The following is a 25,092-nucleotide window of genomic DNA, read 5'->3' on the forward strand; positions in this document are numbered from 1 at the left end:
CTGCACCTCCCATAGCCCATTAGCTACTTAGGAAGGAATTACCTGTCTGGCTTAATTATGCTAGGAGAGCTGTGCCCTCCAGGCTGGGTCTTGTTTGTTGCCCTGCTACAGGTCAGTCCAAGGCTTAATCCTATAGCTGCTCCCTACCTGATCCATTCAGAAATTTTGCTGGCTAGATCCCCAGTGCTGGGCATGCAGGAGGCAGTCGATCAATGGTTCTCTCTCATCATTGATGTTTCTCTCTCTCCCCCCCTCTCCCTTCCTCTCTGAAATCAATAAAAATGTATTTTAAAAATACATATACAACTATGCATAGGAGGAGATAAAAAAGAAACTCCAGGGAATGAAAAACATAAAATTCAGAATGGTGCTTACTTCTGGAGAGGTCCTGTTGGTGGAGGAATGAGAATTGGGGAGGGCACACAGGAGACTTCAACGGTACTAATAATATATCTTAAGGTGAGTAGTGTATACACTGGAGCTCCTTTTATTGTTACCCCTATTTTAATTGTTCACTTATATTATTTTGTATGTATTTTAAGTAAGCAAAAACAAAAAAACAAACAAAACAAAGCAAAAGTTAATATAAGGTGAAGCAGTCTCCCTACTTCTTTCCTAAATGGGATGCCTCCCCCGAGGCTACGCCAAGAATATGTCCACAGCATGATGCTTGCACTGTGAGCACTGCTGGAGAGGTGCTATAGCAATCCAGATCTGACCAGTCCTCACACCTGCTCCATCCTCCCAAACAAATCACTCCCACCTCCCCTTCAATCCACCATCCCCAGCTCTTGTTGCTTTGAGGAGAGAACATATTTGTGGGTCAGCCAGTGTTTGTTCCATTTGCTTCTTTAGAGAGCTGGTCCTCCCCATCTAATGAATGCTTCACTTGGTTTTATGTGCATTAATTTGGTGTGCAACCGGCACCTCCCTCCCCACCCCACCCCACCCCATTTTCTAGACTTTTTTTTTCTATTTTTGAAATATATGCTTAATCCTTTCAAGGGTATTTAAATGCCTGGATTGAAGCTACCACCTCCACTTAGAAATCCTATTGGTTTGTGTTAATGGATAGGTAGTTTGACTCTCCTATCTAATGCTATTGTTTAGAAATTGGTGTTACAATTTTTGAACTGTCACCCTTCCCCCAACCCCCAAATGCTACTGCAAACTCACCCTTCATTACAAGAATATTTAATAACTGATCCAAACTTGGCTTCTCCAGTTATTTCCATTTTGCCATTGATGGGTTCTGAAGGAGTTTCACATGATTTACCTATGGGAAAGAAGCAGAATTTGGGGACTGGGGTAGAATTCCTTGAACTTAGTAAAGACCCAACCGGGCTGTAGCTTACTGAAGAACATTTGTAGTTCTACAGATTCCACCACATTGGGGAATTTCACAAGACTGTCTCAAAATCAGCCACCTACTAAGCACCACTTTCAAAAAGACCACCCCTCCAGTTCTATCCAATCCTCATCTCATGCCTTCCAGGAAAATGTAAACTTTATTTGTTACCAAAGTGTTTACTCTGTGATTCAACCAGTGTAAAGGTCTCACAGTCAGGGCTTTTGTTCTTACTTGCACTTTTTTTCCCCTTTCCTGAGTCATATATCAGTTTCAGTTGTGAAAATGGCAGATGCCTAGTGAATAGAGATTTTCACTCAATCATACCCTATAATGACAGTTTCTTATGAAATGAACTTTTAATGAAGGTGCCAGGAGCTCAAAGCAGTAGGAAGATATGACCTAATAACTCTCCCACCTACTAGTTAGGCCAACTTACAAGTCATAGAGGTTTTCATTCCCAAACTTGAACAATTGCGTCAGTTCTTAGGGATGTTTCACTGATACAGAGGAGTTCTCAGTCCAGAGTTACTTACGTGTACAGCTTTCAGGGCTTGACCAGACCGAGTTTTTTAGGCAGGTGATAGAGAAAACTCTCCTCTGGTAACCAGGGCGGCATTTATACTGCAAAGATGTTCCAATGGGAAACTCCACCTCATCAGTCAGTCCTGTAGGCATGGCGGATGGAAAATGTGGTGGGGCTTGGCATTGACCTGAAGACCAAGATCACAGGGACATCAAAGTCAATGAGGAAACTTCTACTCCACCTCCTCTTTTTTTTTTTTTAACTTTATTTTATTGATTTTTCACAGAGAGGAATGGAGAGGGAGAGAGAGTTAGAAACATCAATAAGAGAAAAACATCAATCAGGTGCCTCCTGCACACCCCCTACTGGGGATGTGCCCGCAACCAAGGTACATGCCCTTGACTGGAATTGAACCTGGGACCCTTGAGTCTGCAGTCCGACGCTCTATCCACTGAGCCAAACTGGTTAGGGCTCCACCTCCTCTTTTTCTCCAATATGTTTCATAGATGTAATTGAAGAAGAAAATGAACACTTTAATACTGGTAAAAGGATTGCTTCCCTTAGCAGCAACTTTAGAAAAGAGCTTTTTAAAACAGCATCTATCTGTTTTAAAAGTTCCTCTATTTTGAAGGAAATTAATATATATCTATATCTACATCAATATACATCTAATCTATATCTATTCTATCTATATCTATATATCTAATCTATCTGTTCTTCCACTGAAGGAAAAACTAATTCATAGCTTCACAGTTTAGTCAATCAGAACGTTCCTGGGCTCTGGCTTCATTTATCTCATCCTCTTGTGTAATAAGCAGCGTGCTTGCATTTCACCATCTATCTTAATTCCCAGTAGACCACCCAGACCTAGCAGAACAACAGCCTCTTCTCTGGCTTTCAGTAGTGTCACAACTGTTAAAAGATGTTGCCAAGTCAATATATCAGCACAGGAAAATTCAGCATGTTTTGCAGACCAAGCTCAACAACTGAACTTTATGGGGGCCTATGTTTTATAATGCATATCTTGAATTAAATATTAGACTCATCTACTTCTTAAGATCTAAAGGTTTAAGTTAAACTAATAAAAATACCATGTAGAATTAAACAATCCTTGAAAATAAAAGGCTAATATACAAATTGACCTAACGACAGAATAAGGGGTCTCTATGATGCACACTGATCACCAGGGGGCAGACGCTCAATGCAGGTGCTGCCCCATGGTGGTCAGTGCACTCCCACAAGGGGAGTTCCACTCAGCCAGAAGTCTTGAGCTGGGCTCATGGCTGGTAAGGGCAGTGGTGGTTGCAGGAGCCTCTTCCGCCTCCACAACAGTGCTAAGCTTGTCCAAATGCCGGCTTAGGCCCAGACTGTGAAAGGGAGGTCTGACTGCCGGCTCCAGGGATCAGGCCTGAGCCATCAGTCGGACATCCCCTGAGTGCTCCCGGACTGCGAGAGGGCTCAGGCCAGGCTGAGGAATCCCATCAAGTGCATGAATTTCATGCACCAGGCCTCTAGTATGTAATAAAGAAGAAATAGCTATTGGAAAAGTATTTTACATTAGAAATAGGTTCTTTTCTGTTTTGATTAATCTTCTATTTCTTTCCACACACCTTATTACTTAATTTAAATAATGGAGGGTAGATTGTTCAATTTTATTAGGCTTTAAGTAATCAACTTTTGGATTCATTGTTTTGTACTTATTTTTATTTTACCTTTAAATAATTTTATTGAGCCTATTTGATGAGTTAAAAATAAATTTCTTAAGATGGTAACTTAGATTTTTTTTGTTTTCAGCTTTACATAATTTCTGAGATAAGAATCCTATCTAATAAAAGAGTAATATGCAGATTGACCATCACTCCAACACAAGATGGCTGCCCCCATGTGGTCAAAGATCCTGCCCCCATGTGAACACAAGATGGCCGGCACAAGATGGCCAGCAGGGGAGGGCAGTTGGGAGGGACCAGGCCTACAGGGGAGGGCAGTTGTAGGTGATCAGGCCAGCAGGGGAGGGCAGATGGGGGCAATCAAGCCCGTAGGGGAGGGCAGTTAGGGGTGACCAGGCTGGCAGAGGAGGGAAGTTGGGGGTGACCGGGCCTGCAGGGAAGGGCAGTTGGGTGGGACCCAGGCCTGCAGGGGAGAGCAGTTGGGGGGGGACCAGGCCTGAAGGGGAGGGCAGTTAGGTGCAAACACGCTGGCAGGGAAGCAGTTAGGCATCAATCAGGCTGGCAGGGGAGTGGTTAGCGGGTGATCAGGCTGGCAGGCAGAAGCGGTTAGGGGCAATCAGGAAGGCAGGCAGGCGAACAGCTGGGAGCCAGCAGTCCTGGATTGTGAGAGGGCAGTCGGACATCCCTCAAGGGGTCCCATATTGGAAAGGGTGCAGACTAGCCTGAGGGACACCCCCCACCCCCGCCGTGCACGAATTTTGTGCACCAGGCCTCTAGTTCATATTATTATTTTATTCTGAGCATAGACTTAACTGTATTCTCAAAGTTTTGATGTGCCATATTTTCAGGTTTTTTTGTTTCTTAGCTTTATTAAATTTATTGGGGTGTCAGTGCTTAATAAAATTATATAGGTTTCTAGTGTACAAATGCATTTTTTTCAGTTCAAAATATTTGGTTATGGCCATTGTGATTTCTTCATTGACCCATGGCTTATTTAGCAATGTTTTGCATAATTTAGAAACATTTGAGGAAATTTTGAGCAGTAGATATATTATCAAGTTTTGAAATTGATTGACACGTGTATGTCTCAGCATACAGTCAACTGATGTAACTGTATCAGATGTATTTTTTTTAAAGGTGTGTCTGTTGTAGTGGGTATAGTGTTTTGGGTATGCCAGTGAAGCCCAATTAACAATCTATAATATATAAAGAGCCAGGGGCCATCACCTCTGGAACAACCGAACAGATGACCAAAAAGGCTGCGTGGGGCGACAAGGCCGGCACGGGGGTTAGTGAGGGACAGCCAAATGACTGAGCAGCAGGCTGTGTGCAGCGACCAGTCCAACAGGGGTGTTAGTGAGGGACGACCAAACAACTGAACAGCAGGCTGTGTGCAGCGACCAGTCCAACAGGGGTGTTAGTGAGGGACGACCAAACAACTGAACAGCAGGCTGAATGGGGTGACCAGGCTGACAGGGGGGTTAGTGAGGGACGACTGAATAGCAGGCTGTGTGGAGCAATCAGACCGGAAGGGGGGGCAGTGAGGAGTGACCACACAACTGAATAGCAGGTTGCGTGGGGCCACCAGGTTAGCAGTGGGGGCAGTGAGGGGCGACCAGGCCAGCGGGGGACAGTTGGGGGCAACCAGGTCGGCAGGTGGGACAGTTAGGGGTGACCAGGTCAGCAGAGGGGGGCAGTGAGGGGTGACTAGGCCAGCAAGGGGGTCAGTGAAGGGTGACCAGGCCAACCGAGGGGGACAGTTGGGGGCAATCAGGCCAGAGGGTGGGCAGTAAGGGATGACCATGCTGGCGGGAGGGCAGTTAGGGGTGACTAGGCCGGCAGGTGAGGGGGGCAGTTGGTGGTGACCAGGTTGGCAGGGGGGGGGCAGTTAGGGGCAATCAGGTCGGCAGGCAGAGGCGGTTAATGGTGATCAGGCTGGCAGGGAAGCCAGTTAGGGGCAATCAGGTAGGCAGGCAGGTGAGCAGTTAGCAGCCAGTGGTCCTGGATTGTGAGAGGGATCCCGAATTGGAGAGGGTGCAGGCTGGGCTGAGGGGACCACCCCTCCCCCCACCACCCGTGAATGAATTTCCTGCACTGGGCCTCTAGTTAATCATATTTGCTCAAATGTTCTAGATACTTATATTGTATATTACATATGATAGAAATTTAAAGAAATAGGATAGAGATGAAATAAACATAATTGCTTTACTAATTATAATATAATGTGATCATTAACTAACATTTAAACAGACAAAAATACAGTTACAGTGAGTTTCTCTGTTAGTAATGGTGGGTATAAAGCTATCTATTGCTAGTTTCTTAATACTTTCTACATTTTTGCTTTTATCAACCTTTGGTCAGTTGTGATGAGATTGACAGTGTTTCTCCGACAAAGAGCTTGTATATGTGTTTGTGTGCCTGTGTGTGTGGGAGTGTTGGCAGGTATGCTACTTTCTTACTTGCTTGAGTTCACCTCATTAGAATTATTTCACTCAGTGTTTCTATGCAAGACAATTCTGAAGTTACCTGTCCAATGGTCACCATACACACCTTCTCATCTGAGCATATATGTGCAAACTGAAATATGTCACAAAACACAGAAGCAAACTGGTATGCCCCTCCTTTCGACCTTGCATCTCTACACAGCAGGGGACAAGAGTGAGAGCTCACCTGAGGACAAGGAGAGGGCAACAGAGACTGCTATACTGAACACTAGTAATGCTCCTGAGTGTGCTCCTTGGTATATAAATCAATATCCCTGTGAATCATCCTGTACAACTGCTTTTGGACTCCCTCCTTGCGTGCTGCTTAAGCTGTGCTCCTTCCACTCAGCCTTTTCTGATCATTGAAGCTGAGATGGCTCCATTTCAGACCCCCTGTGGCTTTGAGGTTGTCTTGGGTGACTTCCTAGACAGGGTATCTTAGATCTGCACAGGGATTTCCGGGTTCCAAAACATTATCACATGCACTGCCTCATGCAATATTTGCAATAGCCCTCTCAGATAACAGCATGTCACATATGCTCATTTTATGCTCAGGGATGCTGAAAGTTAGGGATGTTAATTGACTTGCTGGATCCAAGACCCCCATTTGGTATGTAGCAGACCCTGGGCAAACCAGAACCCGGGTCTCCTAATGATAGAGATTTCACCAAACCTCACCCTCTAGGTCTATATGCATCCACCTTGAAGGCATGGCTCTCTCAGGCTTCTTTTCAACTCCAAAGTGCTGTGACATTCAGCATCCCATCAACAGTTTCTTTATCTAAATTACTTTGGCAAGTAAATCACTAGTTAGCTTACTTTAGGCTGTTTCACATTCGGAGGCTAGTGTGATAACCTTAGTAAAATAACTTGGGGGGAGGGGCAGTTAATAGTGTCTGAGGTTGTTAACAGGGGGAGACTATAACAATATTCCAGTAAGAAGGGAGCCAGAGACTCACAAGGTCCACAGCAATTTCCAAGCACTGACAACAGCTGGCTTAACTTACTGGGGACGCTGCTCTTCTGAAAAGAAAACTTTAGGTTCTATTACATTTCCTCCCCCAACAGGTTACTTTCTGATGTCTGAGGAGAGAAAACATGAACACCAACTCTTCTGAAAACCTGGTTTTTCTTTTCCCATGAGAGAGGGCGCCATCCAATAACCAATGTAAAGTGTCTACTAACAGGGAAGAGCCAAGCTCAGTTGTCAAGCAGAGGCTGGGCAAACAATCCAGACTGTCACTCCAACTGAGATGTGGCCCATTGGCCCCAGCAACTAGAAGGTCTTTGGGGAAAGCCAAAAATAAGAAGCGAGGGGCCCTCATTGAAGTTGTTTACCTAAAGCTAGAAGGAAGGAAGGAAGGGAAGGCATGACCTCAAAATTTCCATAATAGTCATCATGGGTTTATTTTGTTCCAAACACACGGCTAAAACGGGTCCACACTTCCAGGGTGCCTTCTCTGGGAGGCCAGCTGCGCTGAGGGTTCTGGGGCGTCACTAGTTCTCCAAACCCCAAGTGCCCTGCGAGGGATATGCCCTCCTGTAGCCTCTCAATGTGATCGCGTTGATGATGGAGGTGCTGTGGGCTGAATATTGGCTGGATGCAGGGCAGATTTCGGGTGAAAACCGCACCTCCCAGCACTGCTGGTCCCAACACGCCCATGAAAACATGCAGAGCTAATGGCTGGGGAACAGAAATTGAATAACAGGCACTGGATTCCACCCTTGGCACGCTTTATGCCATTCAGATAGCAATCCCCTGAGGTAGGGATATGGGTGTTCCCATTTCACAGAAGAGGAAAGGGACGCTGGCTGGGGTAGTCACTTTCCTCGCAGTTAAGAAGTTTCCAGGAATAAAACCCAGGCTGGTTGCATTCCCAGACCTCTTTCTGGCACTAGTATCCGCGCCCCGTTCTCACACAGCCAGTCTTAGTATCTGCGCTCTCCCCGGGCTGGGGACCGCTTAAGACCCTGCAGAGGGGAACCCGATTCTACCCTGAGGCCACGAGGGTCTGAGGACAGAGGGGATCTCAGAGCCCCGTGCCCTCGCCCTCTCGCAAGCTGAGCCCCCTGAAAACGAAACCCCAGAATCCGTGGATCCCGCGGCTGCCTCCCTGCGGGAGCCGCTCCCCACGCCCCTCCAGCATCTCACCCCAGGCTGCTGGCAGCGCGAGCAGCATCAGCACCGCCAGGAGGGCTCCTCCGGAGCAGGAGAGAGAGGGCGCTGGCGGCCAGAGAGGCTCCGGACTCCCCCAAGTATGGGCTCCCATCTTCCCCGAGAGTCACCAGATGTTCCTTCGCGGGAAGAAAATCCAAGCGCAGCTCAGAGGACACAGACCATAGTCAAGGCTGTGCGCCCAGGATCTGGGGAGCGCAGTTGGGGTTGCTGAACAAAAAGCTTTTGACCACAGCTTCCTCCTAATGGGCGGGGGAGGCCATGCCTGCTCCCAATTTGCTTTGTTTCTGGAGAATTTGGTGTGGAAACTCCACCTCCAGGTCCCGTAAATGGGATCACATGATCATTGTCGAGCAGAACTTCAGTTGCTCTGTGTGTTCTGCCTGCCTGGGTGGGCAGGTCCCAGGGGTGGTTTCTCCTGGCTCCACTCCCTTATGCTCCTGCCTGACTTGTGCCCTCTTCAAAAACGTGCGTGGGTATGTCAGCTCCTTAAATGCCTGCTGTCTGTGTTGACAGCTACAGACAACATGTACAGGGTACAGGGACGATGAAGAACCGATTTCTCTATGTTGAGTTGAGATATACCAAGCCACTGAACGATTTTTTAAAAAGAGAGTGACTAAATCAGATTTGAATTTTTAAAATATAATTCCGTCTGTAATAGGGAGACTGGACTGGAATAAGGCAATAGTGGCTGGAGAGACCAGCAAGGAGGCGTTGCCATCACTGAGGGTAGTTTTGGTGGTGGCCTTGACTAGATAAAGTGGACAATTACATGATACTGGATGTGGAATGAACACCATTTTTGCATTGAACTTTGGTTACTTCCCTTCTGAAAGTCAGTGGTGAGAAAAACAAAATCATTAATTCATCCCAGGATTCTAAAGGAATGGTTTTACCATTTGTTGGAATGAAAAAAAATAGAGGGTGGGAAATATTTGGAGCATGGGGCTAAGAGTTCAAGGATGAGAGTAATGGATGTGTGTGGCAGGCTAAATAATAGCTCAAAGATGTCCAGGTCCTAATTCCTAGAACCTGAAAATATGTTACCTGATGTAATGAGAGGTTCTATAGCTGTGATCACATTGAGGAACTTGAGATGGGAGATTCCCCTGGGTCAGTGGTCAGCAAACTGCGGCTCGTGAGCCACATGCGGCTCGTGAGCCGTGGTTTGCCGCTCTGTTGACTAATGACTTTGCTGACCACTGCCCTGGGTTATTTGACTGGGTAATGTAATCACGGGGTCCTTGTTAGAGGGAGGCAGTAGATCAGCGTGGGAGAGGGTGATGACTGAAGCAGAGGTTGGATGCTGCCAAAATCAAGGAATGACAGCCAACTCCAGAAGCTGGTAAAGGCAAGTCAGGAATTCCCTGCCTGCAGAAGGCACCAGTCCTGGCAACACCATAGCTTTAGCCCTGTCAGACTCTTGTTGGACTTCTGAACAGAACTGTGAAAGAGTAAACCTGTGTCATTTTAACCAGCAAGGTACATGTTACAGCAGTGACAGGAAACTAATATGGAGCGGGGAGAGGGTAGCTGGATCAAGGAAAAACATAATTTTATTTTTAACTGAGAAAGCCTTGGGTATGGGACAGATGGAGTATATTGATGTCCAGGGGATGTGGGAATGTTCTAGGAAAAGCTTGGCAATATAGGTAGTATGTTGATTTATAAAGCTGGATTTCCAAAAGGCCCAAGAAGAGGTCTTTTAAAAAGAAAACATTTAACATTTTTGTGTATATCATAGACCTCTTTGCCTGTTTGGTAAAACCTATGGATCCTTTCTCAGAATTATTTTTAAACTAGAGGCCCAGTGCATGACATTTGTGCACTGGAGGGCGGGGAGGGCCTCAGCCAGGCCTGCGCTCTCTCGCATTCTGGGACCACTTCGGGGATGTCCGCCTGCCCGCTTGGCATGGAACGGGCCAAAGCTGGCAGGTGGACATCCCCCAAGGGGTCTTTAGTGCTGCCACAGAGGCAGGAGAGGCTCCTGCGACCGCCCCTGTGCTCACTAGCTGTGAGCTCAGCTTCTGGCTGAGCAGCACTCCCCTGTGGGAGCGCACTGACCACCAGGGGGGAACTCCTGCATTGAGCATGTGCCCCCTAGTGGTCAGTGTGTGTCATAATGGCTGGTCGTTCCACCGGTCAGTTGATTTGCATGTTAGCCTTTTATTATATAGGATGCATAAAATAAAGTACATGAGATTACAAAGCAAATCAGTTATAGAGAGTCAGTCTAGCCATGAACTTTGAGTTATTTTGCCTCTGAGACGAGAACCCCAGATTTCAAAATTATTAGGAACAAGTGTCAGTCATTTCTAAAGCAAGAGTTGGAATGAGTTGTATGGTGAGTGGAGAAATTCCAAATATGAAATGCTATAGAGCGGGAAGAGGCTTGAAAAGATATTGTAGCAGATATTTCAGGAAACGTGTGAGCTCTTTTCTCCTCCATTCAGAGCTATGACTCAAAGTGGAGCAATGATACTCAAGGTGGAAAACTATACTCAGTGCAGTTTCACAAACAGAGACCCACAGTCCAGCAAACCTCTCTAACTCAGCATGCATAGCCTTTGCTCACATAAAGATTCCAGAATGCTGTCTTTATTTGTTCCTGCCTACTCAAGTCCCAGCTCCTACCCTCACTCGTTGAGAAAGAACAGCGTCCCAAATGTGAGGTATGTTTTTTATTTTCCATTACTTTCTCTTTTAAGACTCTATTGCAGGAAATATCTACATTAATCATATCACTTATTGTACCTCCTTTTTAATATGTGTAGTTCCATTTTCTCAAGGAACTCTTATCATCCTTTCAAGATAGTATCAACAGAGAAATGGAAAAAGAAGCCATATCCTAGTAGGCTGATGACTCAATTCCCCAGACACATGCTATCAGAATACACCACTCATTACCACTTCCTCTGCATTAATCTCCTAACATCTGCTTTCTCTCCTCATTGCTTGAAAGTTTCACTTCTAGCTCACAGCAACCTTCTCCATTCTCCCTGCACTAAGAGCCCTCAGTGATTTGATATTTCCAGCGATGCTATTTTCCAATACCTGCCCTTTCAGCGCCTTCATCTTCTCTGCCAATGATCTTACCATTCATTCTACTCTGCCACTTATTCTCATTAAGCTCCAGAATGTCGACCATTTCACTGTCCAACCCCCAAATCTGTCCTTCTAGTTTGTCCGGACCCAACCATCTTTGTATTTCTCAGTACCCACAACCCATTGATCTCACCACCATCTTTCAGTCTCACACCCCCTTAGTGTCCTCACTTTCCGCCTTACCAGGTGAAATTCCATGGTCCATCATTATAATCACCATCTTGCATACATCCTCAGTTTACTTGTCCTTCTCTCACTTTATTACATGCATTAGACGAACAATAATCCTGGTTAGAGTCAATTCTCCATAATTTTGCTCCTGTACCCAAGACACGGAATGTGGCTAGAGAAAAACCTGTATCCAGGATGCCTACCCTTACTTTAACGATGGCTTCTTTCAAATGGACTACTGTGATGCTGCTAGGAATCCCTACTGTATTTGCCTAGTCCATTTACTCTATCCTTCTCCTAAATGGCTGTTTCATATTTTTTATATTGACATTGAATGCAGACATCTCCTACATCATTCTTAATCTCTGTTTATACCTTTGCTGCTTTTCTTCAGAGAAAAATAGAAGCAATCCAAGAGAATTTCCACCAATTTCTCTCATCACTTCCCCCCAGGGCCTGTATCTGGCCTATATAGCTTCCTTCTCTCCTATTAGCATGGTTATACTGTTCACACCGTTACCTAAGGCTCACCTCTATAGCAGTATAGATCATCTGCTCTCACTTTTTCAAAAACATCACTCCAGGAATTCTCCTCTCTCTTCGGTACCACTGTTTCCCCCTTTCTAATAGAGTTTACCTTAAGCATGCAGATCTGTCATTTCTCTAAAACAGCAGGCATAGTCCTTTGTTTTCCTTCTAATGGTCCTTTTGCTTGGAATACTTTCTGACCAGATATCTGTCTGCATGGTTACCTCCCTCACCTTTGGCTGAAGTGTGACCTTTTAATGAACCCTTCATTGGCCACTATTAACAATGGCCTGTCCATTGAACTTTCTTTCCTCTTTCACTGACTTAGATAATTTAAAATATTGTACTTATAACTTTTTTTTTTTTGGTTTTATTACTATGTGGCAATCTGCTTATTGTCTCTCTCCTCAGTAGAATAAAGGCTACATGGGTGCCAGGGTTCTTGTCCCAGCATTAAGAAGGGTTCAGCAATCTGGAGAAAGGCTGTGCGTAGATTAAATAAGAGTCCGGAGATGAAAGATAATTTTGAAAGGCATTGGGGGTCAGAGGAGCTTCAGCTAAAGGAGCTAAAGTTCCAAGTTCTTAGTTCTCCTTGTCTCAGGACCCCTGCTTTTTATTAACACAATTTGTCCTAAGGCAAGGTGGAGATAATACACTTCAAAGGGTAGGGTACAGAACCATTGTCAGATTGGGAAATAGCCTACAGCTGTTCAGGTGTTTGGCCAACAGGAGGCAGTAACATGTAGATTGAGATGCCCTGAGCTGTCTGGCAGCAAACAATCATCCTATTCACGTTTGGGGGAAGTACCTTTCAGCTATTCCAACAGGTAATTACATATATGACTCAGCCCTGGTTGAGTCCCCAAGTTTCATCAACCTTTTGATGAAACTCTTATAATTATGACATGCTGGAATTGGCTTCCAGCACATGGGGACTGTTATTTTATCACTGCTATATCCCATGACCTAAAACATTCCTTAGCACACTGAAGGTTGTACATAATTATTTGTTGAGTGAATGAGTGAAATGATTGAGGGAGCTATGGTTAACTATTTTCTTAGATGCAGCAGTGGTAAAGAGAAGGGTACATCAATCCTACCCCAGCTCCAACTGTGGGCAGGCAGCACAGGCCTTGCCATCTGCTAGTTCACTGCCCTGGTCCTAGTAAGTGGTTTAGTTGGAGGCATGTGACATTTTTTGACAAACTAGAGCTAATGAAGGGACTTTTGAAGGAGTTATTAGAGAGAAGCTCGTTTTGCTGGAATGCTAGGCTGACAAGGTGTGTGTTTGGCCTTGTCAGCAAATACTTTTCCAGTTTTTAGGGAGTGTCGACCACAGAATGAGGCCAGCATGGAAAAGCAGGACCAGGGAATGGAATAGATTCCTGAGGATGTGATTTGAATACTTTCTTGTTTTGACTGAAGCCAGCAGCACCGCGATCTTTTCTGTCATGTGATATAATAAAATTTTGGTCTAAGCCAGTGTGAGATAAGATTTCTGTGACTTGGAGATGAATGGTACTAGCTGGATCAGGTTGGCAGGTGGAAAGGAGCCAGCGATGACAGAGGGTATAACTGGAAGAAAGAGGGAGCGGGGAGAACAGTGCAGTCTGTGAAAGTGGTCAGTGGAATGGATGGATATAGATAAGCTTAGAGGTGGAGGGAGAGGAACTTGAGAGAGATACCCTGTGATGTTTTCATCTGCTCAGTGAAAGATGGAAAATAGAGATGATGGTAGAAGAGAGTAGATGGTCTGAAGTGCATGAACAGATAATGTGGAGAAATGAAAATGGCACTCTGAATGAATAATATACGCTGAACAACATCTCACTTCTGGGTATATATCCAACCGAATCGAAAGCAATGTCTTCAGGAGGTATTTGCTGCACACCTGTGTTCTAAGCAGTGTTATTTCCACCAGCCATGAGGTGACAACAAGCCAAATGTTCAATGAAAAATAAATGGATAAACAAAATGTATACACATGCAATGATATATCTAGCCTGAAAAAGAAAGTACATTCTGGCACATGTTACAATAGGGATGAACCTTGAGGACAACATGCTAAGTGAAATACATGTGTCACAAAAGGAAAATACTGTATGGTTCCCCCTATATGAAGTACCTAAATTAATTAAATTCACGGGAACAAAAAGTAAATGGTGGTTGCCAGGGGCTAGAGCAGTGGTTCTCAACCTTTCTAATGCCGCGACCCTTTAACACAGTTCCTCATGTTGTGGTGACCCCCAACCATAAAATTATTTTCGTTGCTGCTTCATAACTGTCATTTTGCTACTGTTATGAGTCATAATGTAAATATCTGTGTTTTCCAATGGTCTTAGGCGACCCTGCTAGCGGTTCTCAACCTGTGTAAGAACCACTGCTGTAGAGACTATGTCTGTATTCAGGAGTTCATTGAATCCAGAAAAATATCATATAAGGTGCATTTTTTAAAAGATAAAATTTATTCTAATAACAAATGTACATATTATTAAATGACATTTTATAAGCAACTAGGGCTTCTGAAAAAACTGCCAATGAAACAACCAAAGTGTAAATTGTACACCAAAATGTTACAATGAAAACTTAACTCTTTTAACCTCAACACTCAATGCCCCTAAGGAGTAAAAGAAAACATGCGGAACCCAGGATCCTCTTCATTAAGATAATTTACTAGCTTGCTGGTTATTTATCATGAACACAACAGGTTAGCTCACAGAGATACACGAATAGGCCCAAAGATGACTCTATTATAGAATACTCATGTTTACAGTATTGCTGAGCATCTGACCACTGAGAGGTCTGTAGACAGGTGGTAAAGAACGACTTTTTTTATATACCCAGGAAGGCATTCTTATTCCCAAAATGTCCCAACAGCCAACTCAGACTGATCACTCTGAACTTTAGGCTTAGCGACAGCATACTTTGGCAGGAACTAACGCTGACCTAGACACAAAGACCACAGGAATATCAAAGTAAGAGAGGCTAAAACGTGCACTCTGCTTCTGTTTAGTCACTAATTTTCCTGACAACTTTAATCTTTAGAAAGTAAACAAAAAATGGGTGGCAATCATTTCTGGGACAAAAATACATATCTTGCAGTTAGGGGTGCAAATACAGAGAAATAAGCTCAGAAGTGCAAACATATTTTAGGATAGACTTTAGAGGTTTTAGGAAGAGATGGAGGAAATAATGTTTCATAAAGTTCCAAAAAGACCCTGGAGTAGTTTCATCTACTTATAATATAAGAACTAAAATGTAAAACCTTATAAATAAAAAGTTTTCTGGGATAGCACAGGAAACTAAAGTACATCAGTGACCTTATAAGCTCAGCACAGGTATGATTCCCTAAAATTGCTTTAATGAATTCACATTACTATCTTAGTCATTTAAGCTTTAGGTCAGAGCATTTAAATGTTTATTATTCTTTATTAAAATACTCCACTAACTTGATTCTAGCCTTGTTGCATAAAGACTTTATTTTTCAACATGTATTTTGAATCAAATCTGACATCAGCCAATTTCCTGTTTTCATGGGCAATAGGATTGAGGATTTATTTTATCCTCATTTAAATAAAATCTAATCTTATATACAGTATGTTTTGGAAAAATTCTTGATCATTAGCTCTAGTACTACCTGTTTCCCGCCCCCCTTTTCTTTTTCTGTTTTGTTTGTTTGTTTTAAGCAGCTCTCCCATGGTCAAACTCTATTTCTGGGGTGGTCTGCATACCATGACTAATCTACACTGGGAATAGAATGTTGGCTTTTTCTCCTTAACTCGGGATACATCTAGAGAGTAATTCCAGTTTCATAACTTCCCATAGAGTTGCCCAAGACCTTCATTGAGATTGCACTGACACCCAGCTTCTTCTGTTCCAGTTTTGATTTTTTTCCTCCTCCTTTCCGTAAATATTGAGCCTAAGAACATTTCCTAATTAACTGTCTTACACACCATCTCTGTCTCAGCATTTTCTTGCTGGCGACCCAACATGTGACCACCACTCTCAGGCAGTGGAGCAGAGGGCGCTTCCCCATTCCCAGCAAGAGATGGTCCAGTGACTCACAGGGATTGCTCTAGCAAGGACGGGTTCATAAACTGCAGAGCCAGAGGACAATTCTGCCTGGAATGCTTACACTGGCAGGAACTTTCTAGCGCTGTTTGCAATCACCATTTCCTCATTTATTTTGTCTCCATAAGCCTCTGAGGGTTTTGGAGTTACCTGGTAAATTTATCTCTTAGTCTATTTACTGTCCATGTTACCCCCCACCAGTCATTTGTTAATTAAATGCTGTCAGGGAATCATCCTTCATCCCTCCAGAGCCTCTCTCTTGGGTTATAACAGGCTAGTATTATGTTTTGGTGAGTGTCTGCCACTCCCAGTACATTATAGCAAATATTGATTGATTGCCTACTGTGTGCCTGCATCCAACAGTGGGCAAAACACAGTCCCTGCTGATATTCCTGTGTATGTGTGTGTGTGCGCGCGTGCGTGCGCGTGTGTGTGAGCACACAATAAAAAACCATGAAATAAGGATCATGAAAATAGGAACGGTTTGTTATTGTTCATCCGTGTGTCCTCAGGACAAGCACAGGACATGGCACGTACAAGGCAACTATTTGTAGAATGATGGCTGCTTAGGACAGAATGCAGCACACAAATTGTATATATGGTAGAATTCTAAAAATAGAAACACAAGCGGATATAAAGACAGATGGGCATAGACCCAAGTGTTAAAAATCATTGTCCTTTGGTTGTGTATGTTTGATATGATAAGCATGCTTTTTGTGGCATATGTATTTTAAATTGCATATTCCATTCAGTGAAACACAAAATAAACTTAGTGGCTGGGCCCTCAGCTGTGTTTTTGAGCTGTAAGGGAAAAGCATGTTAGCATTTCTTAGGGTAGTCCTTTCTCATTGGTTGGCTACTAATGTGTGTTTTTTTTTAGGTTGTTTTGCATCTCCCCTCATATAGGACCCAACATGGTGGAAAAAAAAAGAAGAAAAAAAACAATTCCAAGAAACCATTTGGTAATAGTATCCTCTCTAATAAAAGAGTAATATGCAAATTGGCCATCACTCCAACACATAAGATGGCTGCCCCCATGTGGACACAAGATGGCCAGCAGGGGAGGGAAGTTGGGAGGGATCAGGCCTGCAGGGGAGAGCAGTTAGGGGTGACCAGGCCTGCAGGGAAGGGCAGTTAGGGCTGACAAGGCCTTCAGGGGAGGGCAGTTAGGGGTGACCAGGCCTGCAGGGAAGGGCAGTTGGGGGCAATCAGGCTGGCAGGGGAGGGCAGTTGGGGGCAATCAGGCTGGCAGGGGAGCAGTTAGGCATCAATCTGGCTGGCAGGCAGAAGCAGTTAGGGGCAATCAGGAAGGCAGGCATGTGAGCAGTTGGGAGCCAGCAGTCCTGGATTGTGAGAGGGAAACCAGATTGGAGAGGGTGCAGGCTGGGTTGAGGGACCCCCCACACTTCCTGCACGGGGCTTCTAGTACTGTCTATATTTGATAGGAACACAAAGATGACTCCATGCCCCCTCCACCCCCCAAAAAGGAAGAAAGAAAATCAAATCAAAACAAACAAAAAATAACCCCTGTACACTATTGGCCAACAACCAATCTATTTGAGTACAAACATCCCTGCTCGCCCTTTCAAAACCCGCTGAGCCCCAGGAACCCAGCCTTCTTTCCTGCATCACTACAAGCCCAACACGCATTCCTCAGCCCCATAGAAAGCAAGCAGTGAGCTCCCTGCCCCACACCCTGCACCGCTGCGCTGGGCACTTCCACAAACTCACTCCAGACCACACCACACCCGCCCGGGATCCCCAGCCCAACCCAGCTGGGCACAACAGCCCACTCACCCAGGCGTCCCCAGGCGCAGGGAACACAGAGCAACCCCCGCCCCGCGGGCAGAGCAAGGGCTCTAGCAACAACCTCAAGCGCCAGCGCACCCCAGGGTAGCCCTCACCTGGAGCACGTGGCCCGTGCTTCACATCCTGATTGATTCAGACCCCAAACACCTGCAAGCATTTGCTAGGAACTCAGCTGAGCCCGGGAACGCCTGCGCGCCCAGCATCCGCCGTGGTTTAGAGACCACCACCAAGCAACCTTCCCGCGGGCACTGCGGGCTCCCCACCGCCCTAGATCCGCGCCCAGAGAGATCAGGGCATCTCGGGCCACGCCTTCACCCCAACTCCGCACCACCGGGGTCGACCCAGACCTGCTCCCTCCTCCCGACCCACCAAGGGAAACCCCTCTCCTCCCCTGTTCCCCCGCCCTTGGCGGAGGATGGCCTGGGGCTCCCCGACCCGCTCCAGTTCGCCCCCAGGAGCGCACACCCTCTCCAAGCTCCTACCTAAGGATGTGGGTAACTGGAGCACTAGAGCCATCGAAAGCACCCCAACGAAGCTCCAAGAAGAAAGGGGGCTCCCAGGGCGGCGGGGAGGTGTGGTTCGCGTCCTGCCAGAAGCCGTCATTTTCGGGGAGATCAGCGGGAATCCCCAGAGAGCCAAGGAGCAGGTGCCTCATTGAGCTAAGTTATCAGATGTAGCAAAACCCAGATTCAGTGCCAGGTTCCCACCCACAAGTGGGCGTGTCCTGGGCGGGCTCCAGGGCCAATGGGCAGCCTGCAAGGAGGGGTCTGGGCACCTGGGTGGTGTATCAGGCCTGGATGGGGAAGGACAGGCCCTGGGTGGGTTTGGCCTTTGCCCTCCCTACACCTAATGTAAATTACTCTTGTCCCTTACTCTCTTGAGAGGACCCCTGGGAAGGGAAACTATTAAACAACACTGTGCCATTAGGCATAGTAAGCCTCAACTCTGTGGGGCCCATGCGCTTGCAGAACGAAATGTTTCATTTCATTGAAGAGGAAATATACGTGCACGAAAAAGGTAAGAATAAGGGTATGTTGAGTGGCAAATTTTTGGGAGCAATGGATGTCAGTAGAGTTAGAATGGGTAGTAATTGGTTAGATGAAGTAGAAAAATAGAGCTTTTCTGGTGAAACAATCTCTCAATGCCTGAAAATTGAGAATGAGCAAGATTTATTTGTAGGTTTGTAGGGTCGTGTGTTAACCTTGTGTGAGTAGTAAAAGGAGAGGGGAAAAGCAGGTAACACAATGGGTAGTAAAAAGGAAACAAAAGTTGACATTTTCTTCCCATTGGTTGTTGCTAAAGAAGAAAAATATCACCCAACGGGAGTAAACATTTTGAGGGGACTAGCACCCTCAAACTTCGAATTTTTAACCTCAGTTTTATAAATGTGAAATGTTTTTAAATGGAGGTGGATTTTAAACCACCAGTTCCATTTAGAGCTTATCCCAAAGAAATCATGAGAGCTGTGAGCAAAGGTGTATAATTTTGGGAAAAAATATAAACCTTAAGTGTCTCATAATAGTATTAAGGAATTGATGCTTGGTAACTTTGTGGGATGGAATTCAATGTAGCAAACAGTGTAAAATAATGTCAATGTGAGAAACTATAATATACACTGAGTGGCCAGCTTATTATGGTCTCTGATTGCAAAATAATCTGGCCACTCAGTGTGTGTGTGTGTGTGTGTGTGTGTGTGTGTGTGTGTGTGTATATATATATATATATATAAGCCCAGTGCATGAATTCATGCATGGGTGGGGTCCGGCCAGCCTGGGGACATGGGTGGTTGGCCGGCCTTCCTGCTGGTCAAACTCCTGGTTGAGGGGACAATTTGCATATTAGCCTTTTATTATATAGGATATACACTGAGTGGCCAGATTATTATGTGTTCAGGGATCATCATAATCTGGCCACTCAGTGTATTTGTAAATGAAAAAAAAAGCAGAATTCTAATCAGTATATACCTTTCAGTATTTCTTTTATTGAAACAAAAGTAGTATATTTATGCACATAAAAAGAGATTAGTTGGAAATATACCCCATTATATTTAATTTTCTTTGTGGTTTTCAGTTTTCTGTATTGACTGACCTTATGTTACATTTGAATTCAGGTAAACAAAAAAAAAAATTTAACCATCCAATATATATATCAACTTCTATTTTGTTCATACAATGGTGGGGATAGAACCTGTACTGCTCCAGGTTAAAGAATGAGATGTTGGTGAGGAAATGGAAGCTCCCCGTGCAAACCTGAAATGCTCCTTCGGGAATTACAGACTTCATATATATTTACACAACTCTGCATCTGAGATGTACTGAAGACTTCTGGGTTCAACAAACCATGGAATTTCCTCTTCCTCTCAGACCAACATAATTAATATTTGGATTATTGGCATGTAAGACACTGCATGTGGAGATGATTACAAAATAAACACCAAAATATCTTGGGTTATGAAATCTAGATTACCCCACAATGAAACAGATTAAAAGAGGTATAATTAAGGAGACAGTGAAAAGGAAACTCACTTATGGGGAATTATCATTTCTCTTCATTGTAACAGTTGTAAAAGAATTATACTGCTGGTTTAGTAGCTTAATGTTGTCACTTATTAAAACAGAGAATCTATTCTCTACAACCACTAGTACACTATGTTATATGTCAATTATATCTCCATAAAGATGAGAAAAACATTTCCCATTTATTTGGGGGCTTGGAGGTAAGTTTTTTTTTCTTGTTAGAATATTCAAAAGATAGGGGGAAAATATGGTTAGTGTTTTGTTTCTTAGTTGCAGGTACTAGATTAGATTTAGGACTGGAATTTTCTTTCAGTCAATGAAATTTCTACACCTGGTATTCATCAAAGCATTCTAAATATAATTTAAATTTTTCACATCGATTGCTTCAACTTAGAGTTAACTCATCTCAGGATTTGTGCCAAGTCTTGTTCCCTATTTCTATGAGTCAGGAATTGAGTTTTATTGCTTTTTCTCCAGTGCCCAGACAGTTCTAGGCCTGGAGTAGATGTATAATAAATATGTATTAAGTACTGAATGAAACAAACAAGTGTTGCTATCAAGTGCATTTAACATGTCTCATTCAATTCTTCACTCTATGGATTCACCAAATGCTAAAAAATTCTGAGAGATTTTGATAATTTTAGACATTAAAAACAAAACTGAATTTCTCTCTTTAAAAAATGAGATACGAATGTCTGCACTGAAAACCTTTTTTAATCAGGCAGACAAGCTGATTTATGAAGTGGATCGAATGTTTGTCCCTTAGCATTGAGATCATGTTAGTGACTGAGTTCAAAGGAGAATATTGACAGTGAACTTCCTAAGGTCCTCACAGGAGAAAACACAAAGAGTTAAAGCTTTGAGGGAAGTAGGGGAGTGAAAACTAGTGGTTCGGCCCTATCTGGTGTTGTTCAGTGGTTAGAGTAGCAGCCCACCAACCCAAGGGTTGTGGGTTCAATTCCGGTCAAGGGCATGTACCTGGCTTGCAGGTTCCCCACCCCACTTGGGTTGGAGTATGTACAGGAGGCAATTGATTGATGTGGCACTCTCTCATCAATGTTTCTTTCTCTTCCACTCCCCCCTCGATAAAATCAATGGAAAAATCCTCCAGTGAGGATTAATAACAAAAAATCTAGTGGTTCCTCTAACTCCCTCTAAAGATTTTTTCAAACTGCTAAGGAGAAAAGGAGAAAGAGTGGTGAAGAGGCATGAATACTCAGGTTTTGAGCTGTGTGGCAGATCTCTTTTAAGGCTTTATGTATTGTGGTATGATGTAGTTGGTTTGTGGGGATGTCATTATCAGAGTCCGACTTCCTTAAAAGAAAACAATGTTAGATGATTCTTTGCCACCTACATTAGTATATTTACATGATGCTTTTCAGAGGTGGGGGTAGCAGCATGAATGCACCTGTGAATGCTCCCAGAAAAGGCCTTCGACTGCCCTGGTGAATTACCCAGTAGGTGTTTGTGGAAAGCTGAAAGAGAGTGGCTGGCTGAACAGAGGATGAGCCCTGCTTCTGAGGTTGGCCCTGAGAGCTATGCCTTCTCTATTTGCACCTGGTAAGCACCTGCCCGCCAATAGCTTTACCAGCCAGAGCCTCACTGTGGTAGGCCACACCCAAGCAGGACTTGTGAAGCCAGTCAAATACAGAAAGGAGGGCATTTCTCAGAAGGAACACATTTTTATTTTGTTTCCTCTTGTTGCGGAAGGCTCAAAAATGTAAATACATTGCAAACATATTTCATAAGAAGAGTTTCAATAATAAAATCTTTTCTTTCTCATTATATAATGGGGGAGACAAAATGTCATTAAAACATAGTTTAAAATTAACTTACATCTCACATCTAAGTGTACAAAAAAAAGTTAGATTAACATTGGAAATAGCTTTGGAGAGTAATTGTTTAAGCTGCTGCTTTTCAGATGAAAAATGTGAGACAAGAAGTTAACAGAAGCCCAATGGACATGGCTCAGTGGTTGAGTGTCCACCCATGATCCAGGAGAACACGGTTTGATTCCCTGTCAGGGCATATACCTGGGTTTTGGGCTCAATCCCCAGTGTGGGGGGGGGGAGTGTGAAGAAGGCAACTGATCAATGATTCTCTCTCATCATTGACATTTCTATCCCTCTCTCCCCCTCCCTTCCCCCCTCTGAAATCAATAAATATATATTTAAAATAAAAAAGAAGTTAACAGAATTGCTCAATAATACAATTAAGTTAGGCAATATGGTATTTTACACATTGTTTCCCAGAGATAACCAATGTTTTAAAAATATCTCATGGATTTTTAACAATTAAAAAGTCACAGGCATCAGATATTTCTCAATCACATTGTGCACTTACCTACTCCATTCAGAGGGGGAAAAAAAGAATTTAGAATTTTTTCTATGAAGGGATTTTTAATTCTAACAAGGCTACTTTTCAGTTAATTTCTACACATCTTTTAAAAGATTCTATTCCCCAAACCCAAGAAACTATAGAGATTTGCTAAGCAAACCATTGAGCACCTTTTTATATATTTGTGTACTATTTGCGTGCGTGCGTGCGTGTGTGTGTGTGTGTGTGTGTGTGTGTGTGTGTGTGAGTGATCTGGATAAATCTCTCTTGCCCTTTTAGAGAAGTAGGGGAGAATTGGTCTTTGAATTACTAACTCTCAACTAAGCCCGTTACCCTTTGTCTGTGATATGTTGCAATTTATTTTCCCACTTTGTCAGTTGACTTTTTGGTTCTGCTGTGTTTTTTTTCTCTTGCATGACTTTAAATTGAACTTCTAGTTGAGGTCCAGTTCACTATTGATATTTATCAATATAAACATCAGAATATACTTCAAAAACAATTATTAAAAACAGAATTACACAGAAGTAGCAGTAGTCATACACAAATCTATTCTTAAATATCCAGAAAGATTCTGATATTTTCTAGGATGGCCCCTAATATCACCCCAAATGAATTTTTCATCTATAAGGATGTGGATTTTTTAGACACTCTAGGGCTACTTGTTGAGGATGTGTCAACACATGTTATTAATTTGATAAATTCTTAAATGTCCTGTTTCTTAGTTAATTTAGTGTAGTCGGAATCCATTCAAAAGAAAACTAGTTACTTTTATATAAAAATTTTACTTTTATTTAAAATTCAGTATGTTTTTTAAACAGAGCATAGTACAAAATACTTTTGAAACAGAGCTTAGGAAATATCCAAAGCTTATTTTCCCCCCAAATATTTCCCTTGAGTATTCTTAACCCATCTTTCCTATAATCATCTAATGACTTTTTAATAAACAGAAATTACTTATTTTTGAGAAAGTGAAAACATATCTTTTACTCCAATCTGTCTAAAAGGGATGGATTCTGTTCTATAAACAAAAAAGAAGGTATTTAAGAAAGAAAGACTTATGTGTGTATAAAGACCCATATATATGAAGAAAAATTAGCAGAAAGTGAATTAAAACATTAGCAGTAGTTATCCCTGGGTAGTACAATTATATGTGACCTATTTGTTTTTCATATCTTCCTCCTGCACTTTTTGAGTCCATTCCATATTACAGTTAACACTTGAACAACAAGAGTTTGAACTGCATGGGTGAATATTTTTCAATAACTATACTTGAATATTTTTCAATAACTGTACAGTTGCCCCTCGGTATCCTGGGATTTTGCATTCAGGATTTAGCAAATTGGCAATCAGAAACAGCATTTTCATTCAGATGGCACCACTTAACCCCCACATTGTTCAAGGGTCACCTATATAAATAATTAAAAATAAGAAAGATAAATGACAAACTTAGAGACAGAAATCCTAGGTGACAACTTCTTCCTTTAAGTAACTGAGACTACTTCTCAGCCCTCAGTGCAGTCTTTGTCCTGACTAGCCAGCGTGCTCTTTCATTTCAGCACAAAGAAGGAAGATGGAGTGACAGCATCCAGACTCCGGGAGGGAGCTTCCTGGGGAATTGGGAGCTTCAGCATCTTCAAGTGCACACGTTGGCCTCTCTGTGAAGTCACTTCAAGGGTTTTATGAGTCCCAGATCTTACTCTGTTGAAATGAATTGGCTCCTTTCCAATGAGCATTTTCATTTGAGGTGTTCTTCAGCGTTATAGTATTTTGTCAAGGAAGGACACTGAAATAAAAGGAATTTTTATTTAAATGACAGCAGGGGCCAAAACCGGTTTGGCTCAGTGGATAGAGCGTCGGTTGTGGACTGAAGGGTCCCAGGTTCGATTCCAGTCAAGGGCATGTACATTGGTTGCGGGCACATCCCCGGTGGGGGGTGTGCAGGAGGCAGCTGGTCGATGTTTCTCTCTCATCGATGTTTCTAGCTCTCTATTCCTCTCCCTTCCTCTCTGTAAAAAATCAATAAGATATATTTAAAAAAATAAATAAATAAATGACAGCAGGGTCAACAAATTTATATGCTGATAATCCTGATGCTGACATTTCATATATCTTACACGTTTAAAAGAAGTGTTTATTGCCCTCTGTTTTGGTAGCTATGTAGGACACAAATGGCATAAACTGAGATACTGAGTAGATAAGAGATTAATAAATAACTTGACTATTCCCCATTTCTTTTTTGTTAAAGGCAAAGTGTCCTCAGAGTTGAGCAACTAAATAAAAAGAGCCTTATTCCAGAAACCTACAGGTCCATTGTAACACAACAAACCTTCCCTTTATTCCGTAGCTGGTTTG

The 25,092-nt window shown here is 43.3% G+C and overlaps 1 protein-coding gene across 1 annotated transcript in view; it reads right to left on the bottom strand.

The window, feature by feature from the left end:
- Positions 1-25,092, bottom strand: part of CR1 (complement C3b/C4b receptor 1 (Knops blood group)) — a gene marked incomplete at both ends in the record, with an annotated part of 92,656 nt that overhangs the window by 14,052 nt on the left and 53,512 nt on the right. The window contains 3 exons of the mRNA XM_079762068.1: positions 1,177-1,276; positions 1,885-2,061; positions 8,177-8,305. Coding sequence (XP_079618194.1) covers positions 1,177-1,276; positions 1,885-2,061; positions 8,177-8,305 — 406 coding nt within the window. The remainder of the gene's footprint in view (positions 1-1,176; positions 1,277-1,884; positions 2,062-8,176; positions 8,306-25,092) is intronic.

Source organism: Cnephaeus nilssonii, assembly GCF_951640355.1.
Source record: "Cnephaeus nilssonii genome assembly, chromosome: 21".
NCBI lineage: Eukaryota > Metazoa > Chordata > Mammalia > Chiroptera > Vespertilionidae > Cnephaeus > Cnephaeus nilssonii.